The sequence below is a fragment of the Panulirus ornatus genome, chromosome 38 (assembly GCF_036320965.1).
Source record: "Panulirus ornatus isolate Po-2019 chromosome 38, ASM3632096v1, whole genome shotgun sequence".
Lineage (NCBI taxonomy): Eukaryota > Metazoa > Arthropoda > Malacostraca > Decapoda > Palinuridae > Panulirus > Panulirus ornatus.
Window position 1 is genome coordinate 834,181 of NC_092261.1, and position 25,776 is coordinate 859,956.

The window sequence follows — 25,776 nt, forward strand, 5'->3', positions numbered from 1 at the left end:
TAAAATGATGTAACTGACTTGATGAGCAAGATGCGAGGTGAAGGCAGCATCCCGTGACCGTACTCCCCACCATATGGCAGAGCCCAAACGACCTTGAGACAATGCACGACGACCCATCACACGACACACGCCTACAACTAAAGAATAATTGTGTTACTATCCTCTAATTTCAAAGAAAACATTAATGCATACTCTATAACAATCTAACACCTATGAATAATCATGATATAATGCCCTTTACAAACTTTTCACTTGATGGTACAGGTGGTTAATCAAACACAGGTGAGTGGAGTGCTCTCATCTACTTAAAAGTCAAAAAGACTCAGTTTAAGTTCCTACAAATAAGTCCATAAATAATGTGTATGATTCGTTGATGATTTCCTATCATCATTAACAACCTGGTAACAACATAAAATACATAAGACTCCAGGACAACAAATGTTGATCTTATTCTTTTGTACATCATTGAGAGCATATCCTATATCAAATTTAAGTAGGAAAAAACCATATCAACAATTCATGTGCTAAGGACTGAGCAGCATCGTTCAAAACATTTGCTAAAGTCTTCACCATGCTGATGAACCCTATGAATCTTTAAAGCTCTAGCTACTTACCAACAATGTCAAAATTTCTGTCACTAGCCAGCTGTATGATCTTATGCGCATAAGAATCATCAGTCAGAGGCAGCCTCTGTAGTACCACCTGTGACATGGCAATACCTGGGGGCCCACAGTGGTCTAGGTACATGATGCCTATCTGCCACAAGCTTGAATGGCCAACCAAAACGTCAGCATAATCCAGGAGTAAGGACTCACGCAATTCTGTTAGAAACCTGAAATGCAGATATGAAAGAAAAACAAAAACAAATCAATAAATTTCACAAATAAATAAAATCATCTTGTAAGTGTTACACAATCTCTTTTCACACTTCTTTGCTATTTCTCATATTAGTTAGGTAGCACCAGGATCAGAAAAGGAATCGGCTTCACTCATTCACATTCATTCTCTGCCTGTCATGTGCAATGTACCAAAACTATGACATGCTACCCACAACAGGACACACATTTCTTTCCATGGTTTCTCCATTTGCTTCATATGTCCTTGTTCAGTTCACTGACAGCATGCTGCTTCCTGAATACAATAGCTCCAATTCACACTCTCCCATGCATGTCTTTCACTCTCCTGCATGTTCAGGCCCTGACCACTCAATATTTTTCACTCTGTCCTTCAATCTCCAGTTTGGGCTCCCACTTTTCCTTTTCCCCTCCACTTCAGACATATAGATCCTCTCAGTCAACCTTTCCTCACTCAATCTCTCCATACATCCAGACCATTTCAGTACATCTTCATCAGCTCTCACAATTACACTTCTTATTACTACATCTCTCTCTTACCTTTTATTACTTACTCAATCAAACCACCTCACACCACATACTGTCCTAAAACATTTTTCTTCCAACACATTCACCCTTCTCCACACATTCTCATTCTATAACCAGTGCCTCATACAATGCTGGGACTACTATACCTTAAAACATACCCATTTATGCCCTCCCAGATATCATCCTCTCTTTCCACACATTCCTTAATGATCTCAGAACCTTCACCCCCCTCCCCCATCTCATGACTCACTTTCACCTACATGGTTCCATTTGCTATCATGTCCACTTCCAGGATTTTAAAGTACTCCACTTCCTCCAAATTTTCTCCATTCAACTCCCACCCCAACTAATCTGTCCCTAAGCCCTGCTAAACCTAATAACCCCACTTTTATTCTCATTTACTCTTAACTTCCTGCTTTCACACACTCTCCCAAAGTCAGACACCCCTTTCTGCAGATTCCCACTCAAATCTGCCATCAGTGCTGTGTAATCACCTAACAAAAGACTTACGTCCAAGGAACTCCCCCACACTCCTCATCTCCTACAGACTGCATACTCACCCTTACTCCGAAACCCCTGCATCTAACTTTCTCAAAATCCCATCCATAAACAAATCAAACAGCCATGGTGACATCAAACATCCCTGCTGCAGACCCATTTTCACTTAAAACCACTCACCTTCATCTCTACCTAATCACACACATGCCTTATGCTCTTGATAAGAAGTTCTCACTTCTCACAGCTTTCTTACCTACATGTTCTTCAGACCTTCTAAAAGGCATCTCCATCAACTCTATCAATGCTTTCTCCAAACTCATAAATACCACATGCAAATTCTTTGTTTTCTTTACGTATTTCTCACACACATTCTTTAAAGCAAACAAATGATTCACATATCCTCTACCACTCCTAAAACCACACTGTTCTGGAATCCTTGACTAGATGCTCTCAATCACTACTCTCCCACAAAACTTACCTGGTACACTCAACAAACTTAATACCTCTGTAGTTTGAGCACTCACCTCCGTATCCCTTGCCTTAATATACAGGCACTATACATCCATTCTGCCAATCCTCAGGCCCCTCACCATGAGCCATATATAAACTGAAAATTCTAACTAACCAATCAACAACACAATCACCCTTTCTTAGGATATTCAACTTGCAATACCATTCACTCCAACCACCTTGCCACATTCCATTTTATACAAGACTTTCACCATCTCTGTCTTTACTAAACCACCTTACACGTCTCTCACTTCACATAACTCACCGACCCAAGCACCCTACGTCTGCCAACTTATCATCAAACACATTCAACAGTCCTTTAAGATACTCACTCCATCTCCTCCTAATCTAAGCATTACCTGTTACCACTTCCACATCCTCCCCTTTCACCGAAGTTCCCATTTGCACTTTTGTTTTTCTCAGACTATTAACCTTCTTCCAGAACATTTTCATATTCTCCCTGAAGTTTACTGATAACTGTTCCCCCACTTCTCATTTGTCTGCTTTTTTTAACCCTTGCATTTTCTTCTTGAACTCCAACTGCTTTTTCTTGTATCTTCCAATCATTTGCATTCCTTCCCCATACATATTAACAACATAAAAAAGGAAAATACAGCTTAAGTTCAAACTCAGTCCAGCACATAAGTGGCCTTGATAGGTTTTCTAGTAAAAGTTAAGTAGCCTTCCACAGACTTTGTCTGAAAATGTAAGCCACTCAAAAAATATTCAAAGCCTTACATAATGTGTTTTTATTATCAGACAGTCTTCATTCTCTTTCACAGATTACTTGTCCATCATGCCTATCTTAAGCAGTAACATAAGCTGTAACCCATTGCTCCAATCTGCCATGTTTTTTGTGTAACTTTTTTCCGTATACTCAAATAAGTCATATGACAGCAAGTTCTCTTCTTAACAATTTGGGATATTGGGGTGAGCTCTACCACCTCCAAGGTGAACAAGGAATGTTCAGCCATCCAGATGTACATATTTAGGATAATTATAGACGTGATGCTGGTCTTGGTCTTTGTCTTTTTTTTTTTTAACAAGATTTGCAAATCATTTTTCTATAATACTATACACACTAAATGTTTCATGTTAGAGTATCAGTGCCATCACTGCATTTTTCCTTTTGATGCATACAACAACTAACATGTAAATGTTAAACAATTACATAATTTTGTAGAGCTCTTTTTGGTATTACTTTTTTTGTAAATCTGTTTATTGTTGATTGTTTTATAATAATATGTACACCACATAGTAAATCTTATAACAACCCTAGCATTACAGCATGTCTAATGACTTGCATCACATGATGTGTAGCACAATGTATACTTGTGTGACGAGTGGGGAGGGAGCCCTTGTGATGGAGATTCATGGCTCTGTTAGTCTGTACACAAGAATAGTTGGCTTGAACTCCAGACAATAAAACATGTCTAAAGATCCAAAATTGGATTTCTATAGAATTTTCGAAGCTTTATCCAAAGTTCATCAACATATGTTTTTCTGAGGAATGATATCAAGATATCAGAAAAAAAAAGTATTAATCTGATCTCTAAAGTGCAAAATTCACAGGTGATGATCATTACTCTAATAATCATCATCAATTTGGTTTATTTTTTTACAATATCAATTGAATGGTTTGTTTCCTGAATCAACAAGAGGTGGAACCACAGGACCGTCAAAAGACAGACAAGAGTTGTGAGGAGATTTTGATAGAGACATGGGTAGAACCTGGGTCTTGGAGGCATTAAAGTTGACTAGATCTCACCTACCCCACTGAGATTTCCTTGCCAAGGCTAAGTTCACTGAGGAAGCTGTTTCAAAATGAGATGTAGATTGAGTAAAAGAAGAAGGAGCAGAACTGAAGGATGTGGATGAATGCAGTGTTGAGTCATCAGAGGATGAGTGCATTTGACTATATGTTTGTAAATATTTAACGCCAAAAATCCCCAGATTTCAGTAAGGTGTTTTTTCTTGTTTCAGCTTCAAGCAACATTTTGAATAATCAAGTTCATTCTTGAAGTGTAAAGCCAGACTTCCTTCCCTTTTTCAATGAATGATTCTACCACTGTCAATAACTATGAGCAAAGATCTGATTTCTCTTTCTGATACTCTTAAAAATTTGTTTTATCGAGACATAACTTTTTGCTATGTTCCCGTTTACATGAAGTAAATAAATCCCACATAGCCATTCAGTTAACATGTAGATATCTTCAGTTTATGTTCAAAGAGCTAAAGTAAATGTTTAATACCTATAATTATCATCATTTCTCAATTTTCAACTTTGCATGTTCACTCTGTCAAAAAACTTTAAGATACTTGTAATGCATGACCTCCCTTCCCTATGCCTATGTTCCCTGTAGTTTCTTCATTGCAAATAGTCATCCATCTGCTCTGATAATCTTTTCCAGCGTTAAGGAGACTGGTCTGTAGTTCAGCACAATTTTCCAATCACCCTTCTTAACTACTAAACAGCACGATTGGCTGGAAATTCAATCACCATGCGCAAAATAAAAAAGTAATATTCATATTATTTATAATACATCCCAGGAATACTCAACAAACTTATACCTCTGTAATTTGAGCACTCACCTTTGTCCCCTTTGCCTTTGTACATTGGCACTACGCAAGCATTCTGCCAATCCTCAGGCACCTCACCATAAGTCTTTTTTTTTTTTTTTTTTGTCTCCTGCGTTTGCTAGGTAGCACAAGGAAACAGACGAAAGAAATGGCCCAACCCACCCCCATACACATGTATATACATACACGTCCACACACGCAAATATACATACCTACACAGCTTTCCATGGTTTACCCCAGACGCTTCACATGCCCTGATTCAATCCACTGACAGCACGTCAACCCCGGTATACCACATCGATCCAATTCACTCTATTCCTTGCCCTCCTTTCACCCTCCTGCATGTTCAGGCCCCGATCACACAAAATCTTTTTCACTCCAGCTTTCCACCTCCAATTTGGTCTCCCACTTCTCCTCGTTCCCTCCACCTCCGACACATATATCCTCTTGGTCAATCTTTCCTCACTCATTCTCTCCATGTGCCCAAACCATTTCAAAACACCCTCTTCTGCTCTCTCAACCACGCTCTTTTTATTTCCACACATCTCTCTTACCCTTACGTTACTTACTCGATCAAACCACCTCACAACACACATTGTCCTCAAACATCTCATTTCCAGCACATCCACCCTCCTGCGCACAACTCTTTCCATAGCCCACGCCTCGCAACCATACAACATTGTTGGAACCACTATTCCTTCAAACATACCCATTTTTGCTTTCTGAGATAATGTTCTCGACTTCCACACATTCTTCAAGGCTCCCAGGATTTTCGCCCCCTCCCCCACCCTATGATCCACTTCCGCTTCCATGGTTCCATCTGCTGCCAGATCCACTCCCAGATATCTAAAACACTTTACTTCCTCCAGTTTTCTCCATTCAAACTTACCTCCCAATTGACTTGACCCTCAACCCTACTGTATCTAATAACCTTGCTCTTATTCACATTTACTCTTAACTTTCTTCTTTCACACACTTTACCAAACTCAGTCACCAGCTTCTGCAGTTTCTCACATGAATCAGCCACCAGCGCTGTATCATCAGCGAACAACAACTGACTCACTTCCCAAGCTCTCTCATCCCCAACAGACTTCATACTTGCCCCTCTTTCCAAAACTCTTGCATTCACCTCCCTAACAACCCCATCTATAAACAGACAGTATGAATTATGTACATGTGTATATATGTACATGTCTGTGTGTGTATATATATGTATACGTTGAGATGTATAGGTATGTATATTTGCGAGTGTGGACGTGTATGTATATACATGTGTATGTGGGTGGGTTAGGCCATTCTTTCGTCTGTTTCCTTACGCTACCTCGCTAACGCGGGAGACAGCGACAAAGCAAAATAAAAATAAATAAAAAAAAATTATTATACATAATTGCTGTTTCCTGCATCAGTGAGGTTGCATCAGGAAACAGATGAAGAATGGCCCATCCACTCATTTATTATACTTTGTCGATGTCTCCTGTGTCAGTGAGGCAGCGCAAGGAAACAAACGAAAGAATGGCCCAACTCACCCACATACACATGTATATACATACACGTCCACACACGCACATATACATACCTATACATCTCAACATACACATATATATACACTTTCTTTTCTTTCTTTCATACTATTTGCCATTTCCAGTGTTAGCGAGGTAGCGTAAAGAACAGAGGACTGGACCTTTGAGGGAATATCCTCACCTGGCCCCTTTCTCTGAACATAATTCATACTCTCTGACCTTATTCATTCCCATCACCATCCCACCACACATGAAATGATAACCCCCTTCCCCCTTATGTGCGCGAGGTGCCGCAAGGAAAAGACAACAAAGGCCCCATTCGTTCACACTCAGTCTCTAGCTGTCATGTAATAATGCACCGAAACCACAGCTCCCTTTCCACATCCAGGCCACAAACAACTTTCCATGGTTTACCCCATACACTTCACATGCCCTGGTTCAATCCATTGACAGCACGTCGACCCCGTATACCACATCATTCCAATTCACTCTATTCCTGGCACGCCTTTCACCCTCCTGCATGTTCAGGCCCCGATCACTCAAAATCTTTTTCACTCCATCTTTCCACCTCCAATTTGATATCCCACTTCTCCTCGTTCCCTCCACCTCTGACACATATATCCTCTTGGTCAATCTTTCCTCATTCATTCCCTCCATGTGACCAAACCACTTCCAAACAATCTCTTCTGCTCTCTCAGCCAAACTCTTTTCATTACCACACATCTCTCTTACCCTATTATTACTTACTCGATCAAACCACCTCACACCACATACTGTCCTCAAACATCTCATTTCCAGCACATCCACCCTCCTCTGCACAATTCTATCTATAGCCCATGCGTTGCAACCATATAACATTGCTGGAACCACCATTCCTTCAAACATACCCATTTTTGCTTTCCAAGATAACATTCTCGACTTCCACACGTGTTTCAATGCTCCCAGAACTTTTGCCCTCTCCCCCACCCTATGATTCACTTCCGCTTCCATGGTTCCATCCGCTGCCAAGTCCACTTCCAGATATCTAAAACACTTCACTTCCTCCAGTTTCTCTCCATTCAAACTTACCTCCCAATTGACTTGTCCCTTAAACCTACTGTATCTAATAACCTTTCTCTTATTCATATTTACTCTCAGCTTTCTTTGTTCGCACACTTTACCAAACTCAGTCACCAGCTTCTGCAGTTTCTCACCCAAATCAGCTACCAGTGCTGTATCATCAGCGAACAACAACTGACTCACTTCCCAAGCTCTCTCATCCACAACAGACTGCATACTTGCCCCTCTTTCCAAAACTCTTGCATTCATCACCCTAACAACCCCATCCATAAACAAATTAACACAACCATGGAGACATCACACACCCCTGCCGCAAACCTACATTCACTGAGAATCAATCACTTTCCTCTCTTCCTACATCTACACATGCCTTACATCCTCGATAAAAGCTTTTCACTGCTTCTAACAACTTGCCTCCCACACCATATATTTGTAATACCTTCCACAGAGCATCTCTATCAACTCTATCATATGCCTTCTCCAGATCCATAAATGCTACATAGAAATCCATTTGCTTTTCTAAGTATTTCTCACATACATTCTTCAAAGCAAACACCTGATCTACACATCCTCTACCACTTCTGAAACCACACTGCTCTTCCCCAATCTGATGCTCTGTACATGACTTCATCCTCTCAATCAATACCAGGAATACTCAACAAACTTATACCTCTGAAATCTGAGCACTCACTTTTATCCCCTTTGCCTTTGTACAATGGCACTATGCAAGCATTCCGCCAATCCTCAGGCACCTCACCATGAGTCATACATACATTAAATAACCTTACCAACCAGCCAACAATACAGTCACCCCCTTTTTTAATAAATTCCACTGCAATACCATCCAAACCCACTGCCTTGCCAGCTTTCATCTTCTGCAAGGCTTTTACTACCTCTTCTCTGTTTATCAAATCATTCTCCCCAACCCTCTCACTTTGCACACCACCTCGACCAAAACACCTTATATCTGTCATTCTATCATCAAATACATTCAACAAACCTTCAAAATACTCACTCCACCTTCTCACATCACACTACTTGTTATCACCTCCCCGTTAGCCCCCTTCACTGATGTTCCCATTTGTTCCCTTGTCTTAGGCATTTTATTTACCTCCTTCCAAAACATCTTTTTTTTATCATTATTTTGCTTTGTCGCTGTCTCCTGCGTTAGTGAGGTAGCGCAAGGAAACAGACGCAAGAATGGCCCAACCCACCCACATACACATGTATGTACATACATGTCCACACATGCAAATATACATACTTATACATCTCAACGTATACATATATATACACACACAGACATATACATATATACATATGTACATAATTCATACTGTCTGCCCTTATCCATTCCCATCGCCACCCCGCACACATGAAATAACAACCCCCTCCCCCTCATGTACACGAGGTAGTGCTAGGAAAAGACAACAAAGGTCACATTCGTTCACACTCAGTCACTAGCTGTCATGTAATAATGCACCAAAACCACAGCTCCCTTTCCACATCCAGGCCCCACACAACTTTCCATGGTTTACCCCAGACGCTTCACATGCGCTGGTTCAATCCATCGACGGCACATCGACCCCAGTATACCACATCATTCCAATTCACTCTGTTCCTTGCGCGCCTTTCACCCTCCTATACTATAATAATAATAATAATAATAATAATAATAATAATAATAACAATAAAAAAATAATAATAACAATAATAATAATAGGGGATAGGGGAGAAAGAATACTTCCCACGCATTCCTCACGTGTCGTAGAAGGCGACTAAAGGGGACGGGAGCGGGGGGCTGGAAACCCTCCCCTCCTTTATTTTAACTTTCTAAAGGGGGAAACATAAGAAGGAGTCACACAGGGAGTGCTCATCCTCCTTGAAGGCTCAGATTGGGGTGTCTAAATATGTGTGGATGTAACCAAGAAGAGAAAAAAGGAGAGATAGGTGGTATGTTTGAGGAAAGGAACCTGGATGTTTTTGCTCTAAGTGAAACGAAGCTCAAGGGTAAAGGGGAAGAGTGGTTTGGGAATGTCTTGGGAGTAAAGTCAGGGGATAGTGAGAGGACAAGAGCAAGGGAAGGAGTAGCACTACTCCTAAAACAAGAGTGGTGGGAGTATGTTATAGAGTGTAAGAAAATAAACTCTAGATTGATATGGGTAAAACTGAAAGTGGATGGAGAGAGATGGGTGATTATCGGTGCATATGCACCTGGGCATGAGAAAAAGATCAAGAGAGGCAAGTGTTTTGGGAGCAGCTGAGTGAGTGTGTTAGTAGTTTTGATGCACGAGTCTGGGTTATAGTGATGGGTGATTTGAATGCAAAGGTGAGTAATGTGGCAGTTGAGGAAATAATTGGTGTACATGGAGTGTTCATTGTTGTAAATGGAAATGGCGAAGAGCTTGTAGATTTATGTGCTGAAAAAGGACTGGTGATTGGGAATACCTGGTTTGAAAAGAGAGATATACATAAGTATACTTATGTAAGTAGGAGAGATGGCCAGAGGGCGTTATTGGATTACGTGTTAATTAATCGGTGCGAGAAAGAGAGACTTTTGGATGTTAATGTGCTGAGAGGTGCAACTGGAGGGATGTCTGATCATTATCTTGAGGAGGCGAAGGTGAAGATTTGTAGAGGTTTTCAGAAAAGAAGAGAGAATGTTGGGGTAAAAAGAGTGGTGAGAGTAAGTGAGCCTGGGAAGGAGACTTGTGTGAGGAAGTACCAGGAGAGACTGAGTACAAAATGGAAAAAGGTGAGAACAGAGGACGTAAGGGGAGTGGGGGAGGAATGAGATGCATTTAGGGAAGCGGTGATGGCTTGCGCAAAAGATGCTTGTGACATGAAAAGCGTGGGAGGTGGGCAGATTAGAAAAACTTACTTTTGATCTGCTTTCTGCCCCATGGTATGACATAAAAGGTCAGTAAGATGAGCTGTAAACCATGTGTTGTCCAGGACCTGCTGACATTCTCTTATCACCTGCAACAGAGGATGTCCTTGATTAAAGTTGTTTTGAACATTGCTGTTCTGAGTGACAACAGTGAACAATTATATCCAATCTTTCATCAATATCGCTGACGTATTTCAGTTATATCCTTTATATCCACCTAAGACGAAAGAGTGATGCTTACAAAACTCCTGAGGAAGATAGTAGACTAGTAACCTCATAAATTAATTGACACATTATTATGGTTTCGGTGCATTATGACATGACAGCTAGAGACTGAGTGTGAACGAATGGGGCCTTTGTTGTCTTCCTAGCGCTACCTTGCACACATGAGGGGGGAAGGGGGTGTTATTTCATGTGTGGCAGGGTGGTGATGGGAATGAATAAAGGCAGACAGTATGAATTATGTACATGTGTATATATGTATATGTCTGTGTGTGTATATATATGTATACGATGATATGTATAGGTATGTATATTTGCATGTGTAGATGTGTATGCCTGGTTTAAAAAGCGAGATATACATAAGTATACGTATGTAAGTAGGAGAGATGGCCAGAGAGCGTTATTGGATTACGTGTTAATTGACAGGCGCGCGAAAGAGAGACTTTTGGATGTTAATGTGCTGAGAGGTGCAACTGGAGGGATGTCTGATCATTATCTTGTGGAGGCTAAGGTGAAGATTTGTATGGGTTTTCAGAAAAGAAGAGTGAATGTTGGGGTGAAGAGGGTGGTGAGAGTAAGTGAGCTTGGGAAGGAGACCTGTGTGAGGAAGTACCAGGAGAGACTGAGTACAGAATGGAAAAAGGTGAGAACAATGGAAGTAAGGGGAGTGGGGGAGGAATGGGATGTATTTAGGGAATCAGAGATGGATTGTGCAAAAGATGCTTGTGGCATGAGAAGAGTGGGAGGTGGGTTGATTAGAAAGGGTAGTGAGTGGTGGGATGAAGAAGTAAGATTATTAGTGAAAGAGAAGAGAGAGGCATTTGGACGATTTTTGCAGGGAAAAAATGCAATTGAGTGGGAGATGTATAAAAGAAAGAGACAGGAGGTCAAGAGAAAGGTGCAAGAGGTGAAAAAAAGGGCAAATGAGAGTTGGGGTGAGAGAGTATCATTAATTTTTAGGGAGAATAAAAAGATGTTCTGGAAGGAGGTAAATAAAGTGCGTAAGACAAGGGAGCAAATGGGAACTTCAGTGAAGGGCGCAAATGGGGAGGTGATAACAAGAAGTGGTGATGTGAGAAGGAGATGGAGTGAGTATTTTGAAGGTTTGTTGAATGTGTTTGATGATAGAGTGGCAGATATAGGGTGTTTTGGTCGAGGTGGTGTGCAAAGTGAGAGGGTTAGGGAAAATGATTTGGTAAACAGAGAAGAGGTAGTGAAAGCTTTGCGGAAGATGAAAGCCGGCAAGGCAGCAGGTTTGGATGGTATTGCAGTGGAATTTATTAAAAAAGGGGGTGACTGTATTGTTGACTGGTTGGTAAGGTTATTTAATGTATGTATGACTCATGGTGAGGTGCCTGAGGATTGGCGGAATGCGTGCATAGTGCCATTGTACAAAGGCAAAGGGGATAAGAGTGAGTGCTCAAATTACAGAGGTATAAGTTTGTTGAGTATTCCTGGTAAATTATATGGGAGGGTATTGATTGAGAGGGTGAAGGCATGTACAGAGCATCAGATTGGGGAAGAGCAGTGTGGTTTCAGAAGTGGTAGAGGATGTGTGGATAGGTGTTTGCTTTGAAGAATGTATGTGAGAAATACTTAGAAAAGCAAATGGATTTGTATGTAGCATTTATGGATCTGGAGAAGGCATATGATAGAGATGCTCTGTGGAAGGTATTAAGAATATAAGGTGTGGGAGGCAAGTTGTTAGAAGCAGTGAAAAGTTTTTATCGAGGATGTAAGGCATGTGTACGTGTAGGAAGAGAGGAAAGTGATTGGTTCTCAGTGAATGTAGGTTTGCGGCAGGGGTGTGTGATGTCTCCATGGTTGTTTAATTTGTTTATGGATGGGGTTGTTAGGGAGGTAAATGCAAGAGTTTTGGAAAGAGGGGCAAGTATGAAGTCTGTTGGGGATGAGAGAGCTTGGGAAGTGAGTCAGTTGTTGTTCGCTGATGATACAGCGCTGGTGGCTGATTCATGTGAGAAACTGCAGAAGCTGGTGACTGAGTTTGGTAAAGTGTGTGGAAGAAGAAAGTTAAGAGTAAATGTGAATAAGAGCAAGGTTATTAGGTACAGTAGGGTTGAGGGTCAAGTCAATTGGGAGGTGAGTTTGAATGGAGAAAAACTGGAGGAAGTGAAGTGTTTTAGATATCTGGGAGTGGATCTGGCAGCGGATGGAACCATGGAAGCGGAAGTGGATCATAGGGTGGGGGAGGGGGCGAAAATTCTGGGGGCCTTGAAGAATGTGTGGAAGTCGAGAACATTATCTCGGAAAGCAAAAATGGGTATGTTTGAAGGAATAGTGGTTCCAACAATGTTGTATGGTTGCGAGGCGTGGGCTATGGATAGAGTTGTGCGCAGGAGGATGGATGTGCTGGAAATGAGATGTTTGAGGACAATGTGTGGTGTGAAGTGGTTTGATCGAGTGAGTAACGTAAGGGTACGAGAGATGTGTGGAAATAAAAAGAGCGTGGTTGAGAGAGCAGAAGAGGGTGTTTTGAAGTGGTTTGGGCACATGGAGAGAATGAGTGAGGAAAGATTGACCAAGAGGATATATGTGTCGGAGGTGGAGGGAACGAGGAGAAGAGGGAGACCAAATTGGAGGTGGAAAGATGGAGTGAAAAAGATTTTGTGTGATCAGGGCCTGAACATGCAGGAGGGTGAAAGGAGGGCAAGAAATAGAGTGAATTGGAGCGATGTGGTATACCGGGGTTGACGTGCTGTCAGTGGATTGAATCAAGGCATGTGAAGCGTCTGGGGTAAACCATGGAAAGCTGTGTAGGTATGTATATTTGCGTGTGTGGACGTATGTATATACATGTGTATGGGGGGGGTTGGGCCATTTCTTTCGTCTGTTTCCTTGCGCTACCTCGCAAACGCGGGAGACAGCGACAAAGTATAATAGAAAAAAAAATAAGATGTGTATGCATATACATGTGTATGTGGGTGGGTTGGGCCATTCTTTCGTCTGTTTCCTTGCGCTACCTCGCTAATGCGGGAGACAGCGACAAAGCAAAATAATAATAATAATAATAATAATAATAATTTAAATGTTCTACAGTTGATGAACTTGCAACTGACACTGCTAGGAAACATGCACTTTCAACACCAACAGTAAGAACAATAGTTACAAATTTAAAAACTGCAGCTGCTTCATTCAAAATTCAATGGGAAAAAAAGTAAAGGGCATGAACGAGTAATACAGAAAAGTTATTCAATACATATCTGGTTGGAGTATGCAATGTTGGACATTTGTGAGTGTAGGTGTGAGTTTAATCATGGAAAAAGAAAGAGTTTCTAATTTCAGATTTAAGTAAAGATTCTAGGGGAAAGATAAACAATGGAGTCTTTCATTTACATATGAGTTATTGTTATTTTTCCAATCATATGGCCATTTTTCATCCTTGTTTGTCCATAAATTTAGATTCTAATCTGTACAACATTTCATTGTTGGGAAAACCCATTTTAACTAACATTTTGATAAAAGTTGCATTTTCCAGGACAACATGGACAGTGTTAATCAAGGACAGTACTTTGATCAACAAAGATGTGCTAAGACCTATTCAGATAAAAGCACGGTGACAACCAATACATTTAATTGCAAGTCTCAAGATGAAGTAGAAAATGTAAAACAAAAGTATAAAAAACAAATACAGTTAACAATACCTGATGAGAATCAGCTTCCATGGCAGCTAACAACACATTATCCAATGGAGTTAATCTCTGTTCTCCACCTGTAAATGCAATCGCATCCTGGGCAGCACTATGGAGACGAAAAAGCTTGACTGTTGGGCAAGTGAACAGCAAGGTAGACACCATCAAATGATACCAGGTGTCCATTAAGTCACTCAGGCTGTTTATGGTTTGCTGATCACCACAAAGTATCTACAACAAATGAAAGAAAAGTCTGCTATATTGCTGAGTTAAAGATTTTCATGCATGCGTGAGCAGGTGTAGATGGTGTCACTAGTTATGGTATTAACAAAGTTAGCAATGTTGAAAGAGTGAATTTCTATTTCAAGCCTCCAATATTATTATTATCATCATACATAATCTCTGTTTCCTGCGTCAGCAAGGTAATGCCAGGAAACAGAAAAAGCATAGCCATCCACTCATACACACACACACACACATATAAAAAGAAGTTTTGGAAGGAGGTAAATAAAGTGCATAAGACAAGGGAACAAATGGGAACATCAGTGAAGGGGGCTAATGGGGAGGTGATAACAAGTAGTGGTGATGTGAGGAGGAGATGGAGTGAGTATTCTGAAGGTTTGTTGAATGTGTTTGATGATAGAGTGGCAGATATAGGGTGTTTTGGTTGAGGTGGTGTGCAAAGTGAGAGGGTTAGGGAGAATGATTTGGTAAACAGAGAAGAGGAAGTAAAAGCTTTGCGGAAGATGAAAGCCGGCAAGGCAGCGGGTTTGGATGGTATTGCAGTGGAATTTATTAAAAAAGGGGGTGACTGTATTGTTGACTGGTTGGTAAGGTTATCTAATGTATGTATGACTCATGGTGAGGTGCCTGAGGATTGGTGGAATGCTTGCATAGTGCCACTGTACAAAGGCAAAGGGGATAAAAGTGAGTGCTCAAATTACAGAGGTATAAGTTTGTTGAGTATTCCTGGGAAATTTTATGGGAGGGCATTGATTGAGAGAGTGAAGGCATGTACAGAGCATCAGATTGGGGAAGAGCAGTGTGGTTTCACAAGTGGTAGAGGATGTGTGGATCAGGTGTTTACTTTGAAGAATGTACGTGAGAAATATTTGGAAAAGCAAATGGATCTGTATGTAGCATTTACGGATCTGGAGATGGCATATGAGAGAGTTGATAGAGATGCTCTGTGGAAGGTATTAAGAATATGTGGTGTGGGAGGCAAGTTGTTGGAAGCAGTGACAAGTTTTTATTGAGGATGTAAGGCATGTGTACGAGTAGGAAGAGAGGAAACTGATTGGTTCTCAGTGCATGTTGGTTTGCGGCAGGGGTGTGTGATGTCTCCATGGTTGTTTAATTTGTTTATGGATGGGGTTGTTAGGGAGGTGAATGCAAGAGTTTTGGAAAGAAGGGTAAGTATGCAGTATGTTGTGGATGCCAGAGCTTGGGAAGTGAGTCAGTTGTTGTTCGCTGATGATACAGCGCTGGTGGCTGATTCGGGTGAGAAACTGCAGAAGCTGGTGACTGAGTTTGGTAAAGTGTGTGAAAGAAGAAAGCTGAGAGTAAATGTGAATAAGAGCAAGGTTATTAGGTACAGTAGGGTTGAGGGACAAGTCAATTGGTAAGTAAGTTTGAATGGAGAAAAACTGGAGGAAGTGAAGTGTTTTCAATATCTGGGAGTGGATTTGGCTGTGGATGGAACCATGGAATTGGAAGTGAATCATAGGGTGGGGGAGGGGGGGGGGAAGTTCTGGGAGCATTGAAAAATGTATGGAAGTCAAAAATGTTATCTTGGAAAGCAAAAATGGGTAAGTTTGAAGGAATAGTGGTTCCAACAATGTTATATGGTTGCAAGGTGTGGGCTATAGATAGAGTTGTGCGGAGGAGGGTGGATGTGCTGGAAATGTGATGTTGGAGAACAATATGTGGTGTGAGGTAGTTTGATCGAGTAAGCAATGAAAGGGTAAGAGATGTGTGGTAATAAAAAGAGTGTGGTTGAGAAAGCAGAAGAGGGTGTTTTGAAATGGTTTGGTCACATGGAGAGAATGAGTGAGGAGAGATTAACAAAGAGGATATATGTGTCGGAGGTGGAGGGAATGAGGAGAAGTGGGAGACCAAATTGGAGGTGGAAAAGTGAAAAAGATTTTGAATGATTGGGGCCTGAACATGCAGGAGGGTGAAAGGCATGCAAAGAATAGAGTGAATTGGAATGATGTGGTATACTGGGGTCAATGTGCTGTCAATGGATTGAACCAGGGCATGTGAAGCGTCTGGGGTAAACCATGGAAAGTTTTGTGGGGCCTGGATGTGGAAAGGGAGCTGTGGTTTCGGTGCATTATACATGACAGCTTGAGACTGAGTGTGAACAAATGTGGCCCTTGTTGTCTTTTCCTAGTGCTACCTCGCATGCATGCGGGGGGAAGGGGGTTGTCATTTCATGTGTAGCGGGGTGGTGACAGGAATGAATAAGGGCAGACAGTATGAATTATGTACATGTGCATATGTGTATATGTCTGTGTGTGTATATATATGTATATGTTGTGATGTATAGGTATGTATATGTGCGTGCGAGGATGTGTATGTGGGTGGGTTGGGCCATTCTTTCGTCTGTTTCCTTGCGCTACCTCGTTAACGCAGGAGACAGCGACAAAGTATAATAAATAAATAAATATCCTTTCTTCCCATCTTCAAGGATACTCAACCCAATATCGATCACAATTTCACTATTCATCTCTTTCACAATTAACAATGTTGCTCTTATTTGCATTTACTTTTAATAACAACCTACACACATCCTAATCTTTAAAATACCCACATTCAATCTAACTCTCTAATTCAGGGATTTCTGTAATATGTTCTACAGAGAATATTTCAACTCCCCAAATGGTAAGATAAACAATGTCTAAGTTTATCCACCAGCAATCAACAAAAGTAAAATTCTACAAATAAAAGTAAACTGAAACTTGAAAGAAGGCCAAGTGGCACAAACTAGGCTAGAGAAGGCCTAAAGATGGATGTTATAATTAACTGGTGGGTTCCGGGAACTTGGTAAAATTCTGTTTATGTAATACATTAATCACTACTCATCAAGTGATTAAAAAGGGAAGAGTGGTTTGGGAATGTCTGGGGAGTAAAGTCAGGGGTTAGTGAGAGGACAAGAGCAAGGGAAGGAGTAGCAATACTCCTGAAACAGGAGTTGTGGGAGTATGTGATAGAGTGTAAGAAAGTAAATTCTCGATTAATATGGGTAAAACTGAAAGTTGATGGAGAGAGGTGGGTGATTATTGGTGCATATGCACCTGGGCATGAGAAGAAAGATCAAGAGAGGCAAGTGTTTTGGGAGCAGCTGAATGAGTGTGTTAGTGGTTTTGATGCACGAGACCGGGTCATAGTGATGGGTGATTTGAATGCGAAGGTGAGTAATGTGGCAGTTGAGGGAATAATTGGTATACATGGGGTGTTCAGTGTTGTAAATGGAAATGGTGAAGAGCTTGTAGATTTATGTGCTGAAAAAGGACTGATGATTGGGAATACCTGGTTTAAAAAGCGAGATATACATAAGTATACTTATGTAAGTAGGAGAGATGGCCAGAGAGCGTTATTGGATTACGTGTTAATTGACAGGCGTGCGAAAGAGAGACTTTTGGATGTTAATGTGCTGAGAGGTGCAACTGGAGGTATGTCTGATCATTATCTTGTGGAGGCTAAGGTGAAGATTTGTATGGGTTTTCAGAAAAGAAGAGTGAATGTTGGGGTGAAGAGGGTGGTGAGAGTAAGTGAGCTTGAGAAGGAGACCTGTGTGAGGAAGTACCAGGAGAGACTGAGTACAGAATGGAAAAGGGTGAGAACAATGGAAGTAAGGGGAGTGGGGGAGGAATGGGATGTATTTAGGGAATCAGTGATGGATTGCGCAAAAGATGCTTGTGGCATGAGACGAGTGGGAGGTGGGTTGATTAGAAAGGGTAGTGAGTGGTGGGATGAAGAAGTAAGAGTATTAGTGAAAGAGAAGAGAGAGGCATTTGGACGATTTTTGCAGGGAAAAAATGCAATTGAGTGGGAGATGTATAAAAGAAAGAGACAGGAGGTCAAGAGAAAGGTGCAAGAGGTGAAAAAAAGGGCAAATGAGAGTTGGGGTGAGAGAGTATCATTAAATTTTAGGGAGAATAAAAAGATGTTCTGGAAGGAGGTAAATAAAGTGCGTAAGACAAGGGAGCAAATGGGAACTTCAGTGAAGGGCGCAAATGGGGAGGTGATAACAAGTAGTGGTGATGTGAGAAGGAGATGGAGTGAGTATTTTGAAGGTTTGTTGAATGTGTTTGATGATAGAGTGGCAGATATAGGGTGTTTTGGTCGAGGTGGTGTGCAAAGTGAGAGGGTTAGGGAAAATGATTTGGTAAACAGAGAAGAGGTAGTGAAAGCTTTGCGGAAGATGAAAGCCGGCAAGGCAGCAGGTTTGGATGGTATTGCAGTGGAATTTATTAAAAAAGGTGGTGACTGTATTGTTGACTGGTTGGTAAGGTTATTTAATGTATGTACGACTCATGGTGAGGTGCCTGAGGATTGGCGGAATGCGTGCATAGTGCCATTGTACAAAGGCAAAGGGGATAAGAGTGAGTGCTCAAATTACAGAGGTATAAGTTTGTTGAGTATTCCTGGTAAATTATATGGGAGGGTATTGATTGAGAGGGTGAAGGCATGTACAGAGCATCAGATTGGGGAAGAGCAGTGTGGTTTCAGAAGTGGTAGAGGATGTGTGGATCAGGTGTTTGCTTTGAAGAATGTATGTGAGAAATACTTAGAAAAGCAAATGGATTTGTATGTAGCATTTATGGATCTGGAGAAGGCATATGATAAAGTTGATAGAGATGCTCTGTGGAAGGTATTAAGAATATATGGTGTGGGAGGAAAGTTGTTGGAAGCAGTGAAAAGTTTTTATCGAGGATGTAAGGCATGTGTACGTGTAGGAAGAGAGGAAAGTGATTGGTTCTCAGTGAATGTAGGTTTGCGGCAGGGGTGTGTGATGTCTCCATGGTTGTTTGTTTATGGATGGGGCTGTTAGGGAGGTAAATGCAAGAGTTTTGGAAAGAGGGGCAAGTATGAAGTCTGTTGGGGATGAGAGAGCTTGGGAAGTGAGTCAGTTGTTGTTCGCTGATGATACAGCGCTGGTGGCTGATTCATGTGAGAAACTGCAGAAGCTGGTGACTGAGTTTGGTAAAGTGTGTGGAAGAAGAAAGTTAAGAGTAAATGTGAATAAGAGCAAGGTTATTAGGTACAGTAGGGTTGAGGGTCAAGTCAATTGGGAGGTGAGTTTGAATGGAGAAAAACTGGAGGAAGTGAAGTGTTTTAGATATCTGGGAGTGGATCTGGCAGCGGATGGAACCATGGAAGCGGAAGTGGATCATAGGGTGGGGGAGGGGGCGAAAATTCTGGGAGCCTTGAAGAATGTGTGGAAGTCGAGAACATTATCTCGGAAAGCAAAAATGGGTATGTTTGAAGGAATAGTAGTTCCAACAATGTTGTATGGTTGCGAGGCGTGGGCTATGGATAGAGTTGTGCGCAGGAGGATGGATGTGCTGGAAATGAGATGTCTGAGGACAATGTGTGGTGTGAGGTGGTTTGATCGAGTAACGTAAGGGTAAGAGAGATGTGTGGAAATAAAAAGAGCGTGGTTGAGAGAGCAGAAGAGGGTGTTTTGAAGTGGTTTGGGCACATGGAGAGGATGAGTGAGGAAAGATTGACCAAGAGGATATATGTGTCGGAGGTGGAGGGAGCAAGGAGAAGAGGGAGACCAAATTGGAGGTGGAAAGATGAAGTGAAAAAGATTTTGTGTGATCGGGGCCTGAACATGCAGGAGGGTGAAAGGAGGGCAAGGAATAGAGTGAATTGGAGCGATGTGGTATACCAGGGTTGACGTGCTGTCAGTGGATTGAATCAAGGCATGTGAAGCGTCTGGGGTAAACCATGGAAAGCTGTGTAGGTATGTATATTTGCGTGTGTGGACGTATGTATATACATGTGTATGGGGGTGGGTTGGGCCATTTCTTTCGTCTGTTTCCTTGCGCTACCTCGCAAATGCGGGAGACAGCGACAAAGTATAAAAAAAAAAATCAAGTTTTGCTTAATTCTGCTTCCCAAAATGAAACTAATTGGGATATTTCAGCATTTACCCTCAATACAGCCTACTGCATAAACATTACATGATGCTATTTCCATATTAAAAAGATCTTTAACAATGACAAAATAGAACTTAATAATAGAAAACATCTTACTTTGCAAATCATTTGTAGCTGGTGACATGTAGTAAAGTGACCTTCTTGTAAGCGGCGCTCACACTCACTCTGCCAGTGCTGCCAACGTACGGTAAACTCTGCAACTGAAACTCCTCCATACACCTATAAGAAACAAAACAAGGATGCCTGATTTCAGACAAAGGAAAAGCTTAAGATTAATATTGAAGGATGAACCAAATTACTGTTGCTGTCAAAAAAAAATTACCTGTGAAAGATAAGCTGGTAAATGTGACAGTAATTGGAGAGCACTGCAACTCTGATCCTTGGTGACCATGGCAAATGACCCTAAATCCAACTTTGGCACAAGTTTCAGATGCTATAAATAACTAATAACATGTTAAGAAGAGGAGAGGGCTCCATTATAAGAGAGGTAGAGCAACAGACTCTGTATTATTTCAATTAGACAGGCAGAAAGGAACATACAGGGTATTCCTGCCCAGAACTGGTCATCCTTGCCTATGCCAAGTTGTAGGGCTAATGTTCATGATATCTGTATGTTGCCACTATATCACTACTAAAGCATCACTATGAAAAGTCAGAGGCATAATCACAACCATCTATGAAAACAACTGTACATCTATGAAAACAACTGTACATTATAAGAGAGAGTAAAAACATTAAGAATGTTGATATATGAAATAAGCAGATATATTTGAGTGTGCACAAAATGAAGTTGAGAGATACCGAGGGTGTGGATGGATAGAAATAAAACTTCTTAGAACACATTTGTTTGAGAGTCATTACTTATTTCCTCCACCTGGAGTACCTTCTACCTTTATGTTTACCTGCATATTTGCCAGTGTACTAATGGGTGACTGAAGCTCAACAGCTCCTACTGATTAACCAACATTCATACATACTAATTGCTGTCTCCTGCGTTAGCGAGGTCGCGCAAAGAAACAGACAAAAGAATGGCCCAACCCACCCACATACACATGTATATACATAAATGCCCACACACGCTCATATACATACCTATACATTTCAATGTATACATACACATACACAGACATATACAATTGGAGGTGTAAGGATGGAGCAAAAAAGATTTTGAGTGATCAGGGCCTGAACATACAGGAGGGTGAAAGGTGTGCAAGGAATAGAGTGAATTGGAACAATGTGGTATACCGGGGTCGATGTGCTGTCAATGGATTGAACCAGGGCATGTGAAGCATCTGGGGTAAACCATGAAACATTTTGTGGGGCCTGGATGTGAAAAGGGAGTTGTGGTTTCGGTGCATTACACACGACACCTAGAGACTGAGTATGAACAAATGTGGCCTTTGTTGTCTATCTTAGCGCTACCTTCTGCATACGAGGAAAGAGGGGGGTGCCATTTCATGTGTGGCTGGGTAGCAACGGGAATGGATGAAGGCAGCAAGTATGAATACACGTGTAAAAAAAAAATCAGGGCATGTGAAGCGTCTGGGGTAAACCATGGAAAGCTGTGTAGGTATGTATATTTGCGTGTGTGGACGTGTATGTATATACATGTGTATGGGGAAGGGTTGGGCCATTTCTTTCGTCTGTTTCCTTGTGCTACCTCGCAAACGCGGGAGACAGCAACAAAGCAAAAAAAAAAAAAAAATATATATAAGTATTAAGAATATATGGTGTGGGAGGAAAGTTGTTAGAAGCAGTGAAAAGTTTTTATCGAGGATGTAAGGCATGTGTACGCATAGGAAGAGAGGAAAGTGATTGGTTCTCAGTGAATGTAGGTTTGCGGCAGGGGTATGTGATGTCTCCATGGTTGTTTAATTTGTTTATGGATGGGGTTGTTAGGGAGGTAAATGCAAGAGTTTTGGAAAGAGGGGCAAGTATGAAGTCTGTTGGGGATGAGAGAGCTTGGGAAGTGAGTCAGTTGTTGTTCGCTGATGATACAGCGCTGGTGGCTGATTCATGTGAGAAACTGCAGAAGCTGGTGACTGAGTTTGGTAAAGTGTGTGGAAGAAGAAAGTTAAGAGTAAATGTGAATAAGAGCAAGGTTATTAAGTACAGTAGGGTTGAGGGTCAAGTCAATTGGGAGGTGAGTTTGAATGGAGAAAAACTGGAGGAAGTGAAGTGTTTTAGATATCTGGGAGTGGATCTGGCAGCGGATGGAACCATGGAAGCGGAAGTGGATCATAGGGTGGGGGAGGGGGAGAAAATTCTGGGGGCCTTGAAGAATGTGTGGAAGTCGAGAACATTATCTCGGAAAGCAAAAATGGGTATGTTTGAAGGAATAGTGGTTCCAACAATGTTGTATGGTTGCGAGGCGTGGGCTATGGATAGAGTTGTGCGCAGGAGGATGGATGTGCTGGAAATGAGATGTTTGAGGACAATGTGTGGTGTGAGGTGGTTTGATCGAGTGAGTAACGTAAGGGTAAGAGAGATGTGTGGAAATAAAAAGAGCGTGGTTGAGAGAGCAGAAGAGGGTGTTTTGAAGTGGTTTGGGCACATGGAGAGAATGAGTGAGGAAAGATTGACCAAGAGGATATATGTGTCAGAGGTGGAGGGAACGAGGAGAAGAGGGAGACCAAATTGGAGGTGGAAAGATGAAGTGAAAAAGATTTTGTGTGATCGGGGCCTGAACATGCAGGAGGGTGAAAGGAGGGCAAGGAATAGAGTGAATTGGAGCGATGTGGTATACCGGGGTTGACGTGCTGTCAGTGGATTGAATCAAGGCATGTGAAGCGTCTGGGGTAAACCATGGAAAGCTGTGTAGGTATGTATATTTGCGTGTGTGGACGTATGTATATACATGTGTATGGGGGTGGGTTGGGCCATTTCTTTCGTCTGTTTCCTTGCGCTACCTCGCAAACGCGGGAGACAGCGACAAAGTATAATAAATAATAAAAAAAAAATAATATATATATTCTTTTCTTTCTTTCAAACTATTCGCCATTTCCCGCATTAGCGAGGTAGCGTTAAGAACAGAGGATTGGGCCTTTGAGGGAATACCCTCACCTGGCCCAATTCTCTGTTCCTTCTTTTGGAAAATAAAAAAAAAAACGAGAGGGGAGGATTTCCAGCCCCCCGCTCCCTCCCCTTTAAGTCGCCTTCTACGACACGCAGGGAATACGTGGGAAGTATTCTTTCTCCCCTATCCCCAGGAATAATATATATATATATATATATATATATATATATATATATATATATATATATATATATATATATATATATATTCGCCTTATCCCTCATTAGCGAGGTAGTGCTAAGAACAGAGGATTCAGCCGTAGAAGGTATATCCTCACTTTGCCCACCTCTCCGTTCCTTCTTTTGGGAAATTATAAATGGGAGGGGAGGATTTCCAGCCCCCTGAATGTTGGGGTGAAGAGGGTGGTGAGAGTAAGTGAGCTTGGGAAGGAGACTTGTGTGAGGAAGTACCAGGAGAGACTGAGTACAGAATGGAAAAAGGTGAGAACAATGGAAGTAAAGGGAGTGAGGGAGGAATGGGATGTATTTAGGGAATCAGTGATGGATTGCGCAAAAGAAGCTTGTGGCATGAGAAGAGTGGGAGGTGGGTTGATTAGAAATGGTAGTGAGTGGTGGGATGAAGAAGTAAGATTATTAGTGAAAGAGAAGAGAGAGGCATTTGGACGATTTTTGCAGGGAAAAAATGCAATTGAGTGGGAGATGTATAAAAGAAAGAGACAGGAGGTCAAGAGAAAGGTGCAAGAGGTGAAAAAGAGGGCAAATGAGAGTTGGGGGGAGAGAGTATCATTAAATTTTAGGGAGAATAAAAAGATGTTCTGGAAGGAGGTAAATAAAGTAAGTAAGACAAGGGAGCAAATGGGAACTTCAGTGAAGGGCGCAAATGGAGAGGTGATAACAAGTAGTGGTGATGTGAGAAGTAGATGGAGTGAGTATTTTGAAGGTTTGTTGAATGTGTTTGATGATAGAGTGGCAGATATAGGGTGTTTTGGTCGAGGTGGTGTGCAAAGTGAGAGGGTTAGGGAAAACGATTTGGTAAACAGAGAAGAGGTAGTAAAAGCTTTGCGGAAGATGAAAGCCGGCAAGGCAGCAGGTTTGGATGGTATTGCAGTAGAATTTATTAAAAAAGGGGGTGACTGTATTATTGACTGGTTGGTAAGGTTATTCAATGTATGTATGACTCATGGTGAGGTGCCTGAGGATTGGCGGAATGCTTGCATAGTGCCATTGTACAAAGGCAAAGGGGATAAGAGTGAGTGCTCAAATTTCAGAGGTATAAGTTTGTTGAGTATTCCTGGTAAATTATATGGGAGGGTATTGATTGAGAGGGTGAAGGCATGTACAGAGCATCAGATTGGGGAAGAGCAGTGTGGTTTCAGAAGTGGTAGAGGATGTGTGGATCAGGTATTTGCTTTGAAGAATGTATGTGAGAAATACTTAGAAAAGCAAATGGATTTGTATGTAGCATTTATGGATCTGGAGAAGGCATATGATAGAGATGACAGAGATGCTCTGTGGAAGGTATTAAGAATATATGGTGTGGGAGGCAAGTTGTTAGAAGCAGTGAAAAGTTTTTATCGAGGATGTAAGGCATGTGTACGTGTAGGAAGAGAGGAAAGTGATTGGTTCTCAGTGAATGTAGGTTTGCGGCAGGAGTGTGTGATGTCTCCATGGTTGTTTAATTTGTTAATGGATGGGGTTGTTAGGGAGGTGAATGCAAGAGTTTAGGAAAGAGGGGCAAGTACGAAGTCTGTTGGGGATGAGAGAGCTTGGGAAGTGAGTCAGTTGTTGTTTGCTGATGATACAGCGCTGGTGGCTGATTCATGTGAGAAACTGCAGAAGCTGGTGACTGAGTTTGGTAAAGTGTGTGAAAGAAGAAAGTTAAGAGTAAATGTGAATAAGAGCAAGGTTATTAGGTACAGTAGGGTTCAGGGTCAAGTCAATTGGGAGGTAAGTTTGAATGGAGAAAAACTGGAGGAAGTGAAGTGTTTTAGATATCTGGGAGTGGATCTGGCAGTGGATGGAACCACGGAAGCGGAAGTGGATCATAGGGTGGGGGAGGGGGCGAAAATCCTGGGAGCCTTGAAGAATGTGTGGAAGTCGAGAACATTATCTCGGAAAGCAAAAATGGGTATGTTTGAAGGAATAGTGGTTCCAACAATTTTGTATGGTTGCGAGGCGTGGGCTTTGGATAGAGTTGTGCGCAGGAGGGTGGATGTGCTGGAAATGAGATGTTTGAGGACAATGTGTGGTGTGAGG

General features: G+C 41.6%; 1 protein-coding gene across 3 annotated transcripts in view; it reads right to left on the bottom strand.

The window, feature by feature from the left end:
* The window catches only part of Nup75 (nuclear pore complex protein Nup75), a 95,572-nt gene that overhangs the window by 32,676 nt on the left and 37,120 nt on the right, over positions 1 to 25,776 (bottom strand). For all 3 annotated transcript variants that reach the window (XM_071684316.1, XM_071684315.1, XM_071684317.1), the window contains exons 7-11: positions 20,581 to 20,703; positions 14,324 to 14,542; positions 10,431 to 10,528; positions 615 to 832; positions 19 to 137 (exon numbers count right to left, since the gene is read on the bottom strand). In XM_071684316.1, coding sequence (XP_071540417.1) covers positions 19 to 137; positions 615 to 832; positions 10,431 to 10,528; positions 14,324 to 14,542; positions 20,581 to 20,703 — 777 coding nt within the window. The remainder of the gene's footprint in view (positions 1 to 18; positions 138 to 614; positions 833 to 10,430; positions 10,529 to 14,323; positions 14,543 to 20,580; positions 20,704 to 25,776) is intronic.